The following is a 10,750-nucleotide window of genomic DNA, read 5'->3' on the forward strand; positions in this document are numbered from 1 at the left end:
AAAGAATAAATAAGTTGACTGTTTCAACCCTTAAAATTTGACCGTTTCAGCACTTAAAAATTTGACTGTTGTTAATTAATAAAAAATATTAATGTCACTAAAACGTTCTTTTGCAATAATATAACATTATTACAACAGTCTTTATGTGTTTACTTCTTTCATGAGTAGATCTTTTATCCATTAAGAGCTTTGTCTGATGAAACAAATCAACCTTGAGTTCCTTCATCAGAAAACTAGACCAAGTTGCTTGACATGTTTCTTTAAAGGTTATTATATATTTGACGTTACATTATTATAGTGTCACAACTGGTTTTTTAGTTGACCTTCAAGAAATTGGTGTTTCACCACAAAATAATATGTGTCCTCTAATACAATTTTTGTCATCCTTGTGGTCAAGATTGTCAAACTCGAGAGTTTACGTAAACTCGTGAGAGTCTATAAACTCGACTCATAAACTCGTAAAAGGTTACTTTGTATGAAAAAAAATATAAATAACATCTTAATTCAAATAAGTAACAAAATTATATAAATTTTAATACATAAACTCATAGACATATTGTTTATAAAAATATTGTAAAACATAAATTGAAATATCAAAGTTTCTATGTATAATCTTTTAATCCTCTAATAATGGCATCATCATCTTCATCCAACTCTTCCTCTGATGAATGTTGTGCATCCTCATTATCCTCAAATGTTATGTTATCAAGATCAAGAGCATCTAGAGCAAGATCTGTTGTTGCTCCACCTAAGTGAACATTTTCACCATCATTTTCACCTTCAATTTGCTCAATCTCAACAATATCATCTTTCTCTTCAGTTACCCATTCATATTTGATTCAGTGTCATCAAATAAAATAAGAACCATTTTTTGAATTTGTCTACTTCTCAACTTGGAGTTATACATCACACAAACTAAATCATTCACCTTTTTTTTTATGCAAAAGATTCCTTCTCTTTGTGTGAATCTAAAGTGAAATATAATATTGTTAGTGAATATATAAATATAATAAAGAAAATTATAAATTAAAAATAATTTAATATTACCATTTCAAAGGAGCTCCAATTACACTCACATCCAGAAGAACTACAAATCAAGCTTAGAATTCGAATAACAAATCTCCTTAACTCCGGAGTTCCATCAACAAACATGTCCCACCATTCCCCAGGATTTAACTCTTTCCTGCACTCCTTTGCATCTTCCATTCCAAAAGTTCTCCAGCATAATGAAATTTAATAATTTGTTAATTAATTTTTCTTCTTTCTATCATATCCGGTATCAATGTTCTCATGAACATATGCAATCCTTCTTTCACCTCTCCAACATCATCACATTTAAAGTTAGGTTCATAGTGGAAATGGGGGTTTAGAAAATAGGTAGTTGCATGCAAAGGCCTTTGAAGTTGATTATCCCATCAAGCATCAATTATTCTCCAAACCTCTTCATAACTACATCAATTATGTTATATCAGAAACAATTTCAAACATAAGTAATTAAACTTTTGAATGAGTAAAAGGATGAAAATTTACCTCTTTATGATATTGTTAAAGTTTGATCTAATCTTCCCTTTTGCACAATCCATATTTGTTCATAAATGAAACCCATTGCGGGTTTTACACATGAGTCCACTAATCTTAAGACCACCATAAGAGGGGCAACAACTTTCAAGCATCTGGAGACATTCTTTCAGAACCAGCTATCTAATACCACATATATTCTACTTTTCTCCCCTTATGTGAAGTTCCAAACTTTCTTGTTTTCCACTCCTTATCGCTAAACATGGTCAACAATGATGCCTTCAATTCATGAAGACAAGAAATAGTTAGATAAGTCGTGGCAAATCTAGTCATACCCGGTCTTAATCAATATTCATCTTCCATAAACGTAAGTGGTAATCTTTCTTCCCTTCTTAATTGTCAATTCATGGATCTTTAATTTAGTTTTTCAAAATCTTCAAATATCAAATCAATGCAATGTGTTGCACATGGAGTCCAATACAATCTTTCCCTTTTCTGCATCAACTCTCTCATAACGGTTAATTTCACCGTTATCTGTGAGTTAATTTTTAAAAGTTCAATTTTTAAAAATCCAGAAAAATTATAAAGTATTACTCATTAGACGAGACAAAACATATTAGACTAGCCATTAAATAGGATTCTCGGTGTTTTGGTTCACAGAGCGAGACAATCTCTCGTCAGGCAAAAAATAGTTTTGCTAAACTCTTGAGACAATCTCTCGTCAGGGATTTCGAGTGGACTGATCAAGAAGCCCTGTTCTTACTAGACAAGTGAACAGTAGACAGCTTCTTCATTTACCTCCATAACTTTCTTCTTGGCTTTCCATAATTATTTTTTTTATCATTTCTTCATGGAAGAAACAAATCAACGAGTAAGCAACCATGGTCACTATTATAGATGGTGTTCAATAATATATTAAAGGATGGGACACCATAGTGTATATTAATTTCAGTCCTTCGGTTCAATTTTTCTCAGAATAACTAATATGTGTATATAATATATGTTGGAGTTTGAAGAAAGAGGTAAAAGTGAAGGCAGCATCATGGTGGGACATGTTACCTTAACTTTTGGTTTTAAGGGGTCTCATTTAGCCACTTTAATTTCTTACCAAGAATCAAAACAAATGTTTTATGACTATCGAGGTAGCTAAGGCTTTGATGGGTTATTCCTCACTATCTATAAATAATACATACGTAATAATAATTTACCGACAAATTTTATAACATGAGTAATATATATGAGAAATTCAGCTTTTTCTAACGCACTTCGAGATTATATAACAAACATTAATATTTGCAGACTAACCTGGTTTCTTTAAATATAATACAAAGTTTATTATCTTTTCACCGACTTTTCTTCGCTCTTAAAAAACATTGCACGATATTTTTCTGTAGAAGTCTTTTGAATTGAATTCTGAAATCCGATTGAACAATGCACTGTTTAAAGTGTCGTTCTAAAGTCAAGGTCAAAGAGAAAAAGTATGCACACTGAGTTGGGTTCACGAGGAAAAATATAAAACATATAATGGGTCTTTCATAACAGACTTCGAGAGTACGTATAAAACATACACGTACGGGTATATAACATAAAAGTATGCCCACTGAGTTGGGTTTCACGAATAAAAAAAAGTTGTTAAAAGAATTTTTATCCTGAAATTTTTTGGGACTCTTCGATGAGATGATAAATCTATAAAAAAACTGTAATTTTATCTTCTTTTGTCTTATTGTTTTACCTTCGAAGACTTAATTTCAATTCCTTTGATGGAGTTGGCTTCTTCATCATCATCATCATCTTCATCCTTCTTAAAATCCAAACCTCATTTCATATACGATGTGTTCATCAACTTTTGGGGAGAAGAAATGCAGAGAAAATTCGTTTCTCATCTCCATTCTGTCCTTTTACAAGCTCAAGTCAAAACATTGATTAACATGGAGAATCTGGAGGAGGGAATGCAGCTGGAAGAGCACATGCGAGCAATAGCATCCTCTAAGATCGCAATAATCGTTTTCTCCAAAACATACACTGAATCTACCTGCTGTCTTCGCGAGCTTGAAAAAATCATTGAATGCCGCGAAACTTTTGGCCAAATAGTTCTGCCAGTATTTTACGAGATTGACCCATTCGATGTACGTCATCAGAAAGATGATTTTAGAAAAGCGTTAGAAGAATCTGCACAAAAAAGTTATTCAGGTGAACAACTGGAACATGTACTGTCCAGGTGGAGCCGAGCACTCACCACAGCTGCAGGTATCAATGGTTGGGATGTTACAGATTTTAGGTAAACAAATGAACTTCCTACTTTCTTATGTTTGAAATTGAATGAAGTATACGTTTTGTTTGTGATTTATATTTCGTAATACATTAATTACCATTTATCATGAAGGCATGATGCTGAACTTGTGGAGGTAGCTGTTAGTCGCGTTCAAACATTACTGGGTTATGAAGACTTGTCTCATACCGAATTTCCTGTTGGATTAGAGTCCCATGTGGAAAAGATGGTAGGAAGTATTGAAAATCATTCGGCCAAAGTGTGTATGGTAGGGATATGGGGAATGGGAGGATCAGGTAAAACTACCATAGCCAAAGCCATCTATAATCAAATTTATCGTCAATTCATTGGCAAGAGTTTTATTGAAAATGTTGGACAAGTACATAGGCATATTGGTTTGGAAGAAGAACTTATTTATCAGGTCCTTAAACCCAAGTTCAAGTGGAAAGGCGATTGGATGGGAAGAACTATCGTCAAGAATGAACTTTCTAACAAAAAGTTGCTCATTGTGCTTGATGATGTGAATAAGTTTTGGCAATTACAAAACGTATGCGGGAATCATGAACTGTTCGGTCAAGGAACTGTGATAATCATTACAACTAGAGATGTTCGACTACTGAACAAACTCAAACTTGATTTTGTTTATAAAATGGATTTGATGAACGAAAATGATTCCCTTGAGCTTTTATGTTGGCATGCCTTTAGAGATGCAAAACCAAGAAAAAACTTCAATGAACTTGCAAGAAAGATAGTTACTTGTTGTGGAGGACTACCACAAGCTCTTGTGGCCCTTGGTTCCGATTTATATCTTAAGACATTTGCACCGTGGGAACCTACAATTTTACCTCGACAAATATTTGCTGATTATCACGTTCTAGAAAATTTGGAAAAAAGTTTTGATGGTTTATGTAATTACATGCAAAGGGATATATTTCTTGATGTATGTTGTTTCTTTATTGGTAAAGACAGAGGCTATGTCACAAAGATTTTAAATGACTGTGGACTACGTGCTGATATTGGAATAACAGTTCTCATACAACGTGGCCTCATAAAAGTTGAAAGGAATAATAAACTTCAAATGCATCCTTTGTTACAAGACATGGGAAGAGAAATTATTTGTAGGAGCTGGCCAATGGAACCGGAGAAAAGGAGTCGGTTATGGTTTCATGAGGATGTAAAACATGTACTGAGAAATAAAACTGTAAGAACATTCTTGTCATGATTTTGGATCTTCTTTCGATTTTTTTTTTCTTTTTTGGTGTAATGATTGTGTTGTTAACTTCTTAGACTCAGCACTAAGTATCATTGATCAACAGATATTGAGAGATTTCGCAATTGTATCTCTTTACTATATACATGACAGGGGACAGCAGCTACTGAGGGATTGTCCCTGAAATTGCATTCAACCAGAGATTGCTTCAAAGCTGATACTTTCAAGGAAATGAAGAGATTGAGACTGCTAGAACTGGATCATGTACAACTTGTAGGAGATTATGGGTACCTTTCTGAAGAACTGAGATGGATTTGTTGGAAAGGATTTCCTTCACAATACATACCAGACAACTTTCGTATGAAAAATGTAATTGCAATTGATTTAAAGCATAGTCATCTTCAACTCGTCTGGAAACAAGCCCAGGTATTTATTAAATGGCTTTCTCTTTTAAAACTCATGGGTTTATAAACATAGATATAGTGTAATTGTTTCTGATATATAACTAGTGTAAAAAAACCATCTTTGTAGGTTTTGAAGTGGTTAAAATTTCTTAATCTTAGTCACTCCAAGTACTTGAGAGAAACACCTGACTTTGCAGGACTACCAAGTCTCGAACAACTAATTCTAAAAGATTGTCCAAGTTTGTGTAAGGTACACCCATCTATTGGAGATCTCTGTAATATACTACTGATAAATTTGAAGGACTGCACAAGTCTAAGCAGTCTCCCGAAAGAGGTATATAAGTTGAAATCTTTGCAAACTTTCATCCTCTCTGGTTGTTTGAAGATTGACATATTGGAGGAAGATATAGTGCAGATGAAATCCTTGATAACACTTGTCTCTGAAAACACTGCTGTGAAACAAGTACCATGTACAATTGTAAACTCAAAACACACGGGATATATATCCCTACGTAGATTTGAAGGATTGTCACATAATATTTTGTCTTCTATCATTCGGTCATGGATGTCACCAATAATGAATTCCCGATCTTACATTAGGCCATTGTGCATTGATATGGAGAATGATAATTTGCGAGACCTTGCACCATTGCTTAGCTGCCTCGCAAATATTCGAAGTATTTTGGTTCAATGTGACACGCAGTCTCAACTATCTAAGCAGCTAAACACAATTTTTGTGGAAGACGGTGTAAATTTTACAGAATCAACAAATCATAGTCTGAGGTTTTCCTTGATTGGTGTTGGAAGTTGCAATGAATTCTTGAACACTGTCAGAGATAGCGTTTCTAAGGTTCCTTCTCTATCTCTGACCTTTGTGTGCATACAACATGAACTGATCCTAATAGAGTATCTAAACAAATTAGAATAGTCATCTTTTTTCAATTGTGGTTTCTATAGTCATAATGCTTCATTAAAAAGTACATAATTTTAACGATCGAACCAAACGATGTGTTGTACTTGGTTCATGTTTCTTAGATTCCCATTGATAGTAAAGATATAAATTGAAAGGCACGTAAAACTTAAACAGAGATACACAACAAAACCATTGACAATTTTTTATCTATGTATTACATTATAATTTGAATTAAAAATGCCCTTATTTATAATTTTGAGTGATAAAGTAGTGATTGTAGGTGATTATTTGAATAGAAAAATTACATACATGACTAAGCATTTGATCTGCTGGTACAGGGATTGGAAAGTAGTGAGTGTTGTGATATTAGTCTCCCATGTGAGAACAATCCTTATTGGTTGGGCCATACGGGTGAGGGACATTCTGTATCTTTCAGTGTGCCTAAGGATTGTGATATAAAGGGAATGACTTTGTGTGTTGTCTATTCATCAACCCCTGAAATAGTGGCAACTGAATGTCTTAGAAGTGTCTTAATTGTTAACTACACAAAGTGCACATATCAAATACACAAGCATGGCACTGTAATGTCCTTTAACGATGAAGATTGGCATGGCATAATCTCAAATTTAGAATCTGAAGACAAGGTGGAGATTTTTGTGAGTTTTGGTCATGGATTGGTGGTCAAGAACACAACGGTCTATTTCATAAACCGTGAACCTGTCAAAACATTAAGCCAAGAGTATGAAAGATTTTTTTGTTTAGATTGGCTTGCTTGTATTATGCAGCCTTTTTTTCTCAAATAGATTTTACATTAATTTGAGATATTATAAGAGATATGTAATAAAAAGAAAAATTATAGGAGATCTATTATTTACAAGAAGGAAATATGGGAGATTTATTTTATTGCCAAGAAACTAATGCCAACAGATTTTTTTTTTTTTTACCTATAAATTAAATAATGTTATATATCTATGAATTTTTGTTTTTCCATTAGTCTTCCATCAGTAGGTAAGGCTTTGATGGGTTCTTCCTCTTTATCTGTAAATATATGTAATAATAATTTATGAACAAAATTTATTTCATGAGTAAATATATATGTAAATATATGTAATAATTTTTTTTTAATGGATTTAGAAGTGATTGGGAATATATTTGGAAATAAGATTTAGATAATATTTGATTGATGTGATAGATTTAAAAAATTGTTTTAATGGATAGAAAATGAGAATTGTATGATAATGCTTAATGATAATATTAATATAAAGTGATATTTATAAATTTGTAAAAATTATTTAAAATAGTAGAATTAAAAAAAATAGAGAAAAGATATGTAATTTATAATAAAATAGAGAAATATAAATTTGATAAAATCTTTCTATAGACTTTATGATAAATATTTAAAAAAATAATGATTATTGTTTTATTCTTGAGATTAAAATTAATAAAAATTATTATTATTTAATATTACTATTATTATTAGATAATAATATTATTATTTTATATATATATATATATATATGGATGCGAGAGGAAAACAATTACATGGAGAGGAATTAGTTACTCGTTGTAACCGGTTAGGTGTTCGTGCAACCCTTTGGTGGATTTGATTCCACCGAAAACTGAATCGGTTGCTTTTTAATGCGAATTTCTTATTCTTCATCGTCAACCTAACTTTATTTCATTGGACATCATGCACTCTATTAAATCATCCTCAACACCATTTCGACCACCATGGATTCTCTCAGCTTCCCTACCTCTTGCATCATGAAATGATTCTCTCTTTTTCTAGAATCGATTTCAGGAGGTTGCATAGAGTTTTCATAACCTTGTCAATGCATTTTATTTGAGAGTAAAAAGAGTTTTTCACCTTCCTCAAATCTCAGGGTATCAACATAGATGGAGAAATCCATGTATCTTGCAAACCATCGCCTCTCCTTGCTTCTAAATTCTTCCAAGCGAACACAAATACAATCACAAATCTGTCTCATAAAATACACGTGAACAATTAATTCCACCCTAGTAAAACACAGTGTAAGTCTTGTTGAAAAACTTTCCTTCCCGCTCAAAGCCCTACTTGCAAAAAATTCAACATTTCTCGAAAATGCCAAAATTCATTTATACCCTTAATTACTGACTCTCACGTGTCTCACTCTCATCTCTCACAAAGTATGAACTCTCATAATCACATATACCCAAACTTTCTCCCTATTATCCCATTATTGAGGAATTGAGTTAACGAGGTCACCTCTATTAAACCCACCACCGTCGAGCCCTTGTGCTAATGCATGGTTAGACCTTCATGTTCTCTTCCATCGATAGAAGCACTTCAAATCTCTCACTCCCCTAAGATATTATTCTTAAACTCTAACTGTAATTTCTTTCAAAGTTTCTTCCCTCCCCTCGTTCTTCATGAATCTCATCTTGGCTCACGAATCTAATCTAATTTGAACTTCAGCTTTTGCGAACTAGAGTTATCTTATTGTCATGCCTGTTAGGATACAAACAAAGTCCCACATTGGGTAAAATAAGAGATTGACATGGGTTTATATACACATAAGATACCTTCCTTGGTAAGAGGCCTTTTAGAGTGGTACCAAAAACAAATCCGTGAGGACTTAGCCCAAAGTGGACAATATCTTACCATTTGTAGAGATCTGTGTGTGTCTTGTTTAGAAGAAGAAAATCAATTTTATGTGAACCTTCCTCCTTTTTGCAATCCTCTTTTAAATTTTAGATGACATAAACTTGTATATTCAATCGAGGATATGTTTTTTGGAATACAAAGATGTGCTCTACAGGTTCTGGAAATTTTTCCCCAAGGTATTCATCTTCAGTGCTTTTGTTCAATACAAAATCTCCCTTTGTTCATTGTACTTGGTTTCAGGTCTGCTTATATATTAAAGCAAGACAATTTACCAGCTTCATATAAATGCTTTCTCAATAAGCATGGTGGAAAAGATGCAATTATCTTACAAGGTGTAAAAGATATACCTAGTGGCAAGCCTTTTTTCTAATTTGGGTGAAATTGAGAAACACTACAAAACAATGGGTGTCGATGTGTGTTGGTTTAAAGATGAGAGCAGCAAGAAAAACAGAGAATAAAATTTTGAAACATGAAGAATATATAAATTGGAATGAAAGATGATTAGGAATTCTTATTTCATTCAAATGTGAATTGCATACATTTATAATACTAACACTAACAAACAAACCAACTAAGATAAAACATTGCTTTCTCCTAAAGTTTAGGAACAAAAAAGACTTATTCAATCAACAAAAATAATAAAGATAAATTAAATAAATATGTCACATGCAACAATGTGCAATTCAAAAACAAATATGTAACACTCCTACTTGATTTTGAAACTGCAAACTCCAATCTTTTGTCTTAAGAACTCAAACTTGTTTACTGGAAGTGGTTTGGTGAATAAATCTACAACCTGGTCTTCAGTTTTGCAAAAAACAAGAATAATAGCTCCATCTTTCGGTACTTCTCTTAAGAAAAACAACTTAATGTGGAACAAATATACAAAATGATAGTCAACTAACTAACCATGCAGGTCAAGACAAAAAGAAGAGCTTCAGTACAAATGTTGTCCAGTGCTATGAATGTGGAAAGGAAGGTCACATAAAGCCTGATTGTCCTTATTTAAAGCATAAGAAGAAAGGAAAGAAAAGATTTCCTCAAAGCAGAAACTTAAGAAGAAAATGAGCATATATTGCTTGGCAGAACACAGATTCTGAAAGCTCAAGTGATGAAGATGTTGATCAAGAGGATGAATCTAACTTGTGCTATATGACTAGAGTAACATGGGATGATTACGACAATGTTGCAAACATCTCAAATGAACCAGTAGAAGTCAAGTATGATCTGCTGCAAGATGCATTTAAAGAACTACATGTTGAAGCAATGTGACTACAATACAAGGTTAATCGACTAACCTCTAAAAGAAGAGATTATGAATATAACCTTGTTGCTGAAAATGAAAAACTAGAAAAAGAATTGAATGAAGCTTTGTTATCTGCTAAGGATGCTGAAAGTAAAACTGTTACAGTAGAAAAAGCTTTTGAAAATTGTCCTACTCATATTGAAAAGATAGATTACTTGACTAGCACGTTAGCTAAGTTTACTCATGGAAGAGACAATTTAAATGTTATTCTGAAATCATCTGGCAGAGCTATAAATAAGCAAGGAATAGGATACAAAGCTCAATCTAATAGAACCAATACTAAGATATTTGTTGATTTAAGTAAACCTACTAAAAATGCATGTTTCTATTGTAATTGTGTTGGCCATATTGTTAGAAATTGTTATTACAGAAATGTTGTTGTTCCTAAAGGGTTATATGTTTGGAGACCAAAGGAACAAGTGACAAGGACTGATAATCATGCACCCAAAGTTAAATGGGTACTAGCTACCAAAACTTAAATTGTTT

General features: G+C 32.7%; 1 protein-coding gene across 1 annotated transcript; it reads left to right on the forward strand.

Annotated features, from left to right (window-relative positions):
* Nucleotides 1-3,155: 3,155 nt before the first annotated feature.
* LOC106755114 (TMV resistance protein N-like) lies at nt 3,156-7,201 on the forward strand. The gene is made up of 5 exons (XM_022778153.1): nt 3,156-3,796; nt 3,902-4,988; nt 5,151-5,423; nt 5,529-6,251; nt 6,653-7,201. Exons 1-5 carry the CDS (start codon nt 3,279-3,281, stop codon nt 7,115-7,117), a joined length of 3,066 nt encoding a protein of 1,021 aa, XP_022633874.1. The 5' UTR covers nt 3,156-3,278; the 3' UTR covers nt 7,118-7,201.
* Nucleotides 7,202-10,750: the final 3,549 nt, after the last annotated feature.

Source organism: Vigna radiata, unplaced genomic scaffold, assembly GCF_000741045.1.
Source record: "Vigna radiata var. radiata cultivar VC1973A unplaced genomic scaffold, Vradiata_ver6 scaffold_261, whole genome shotgun sequence".
Lineage (NCBI taxonomy): Eukaryota > Viridiplantae > Streptophyta > Magnoliopsida > Fabales > Fabaceae > Vigna > Vigna radiata.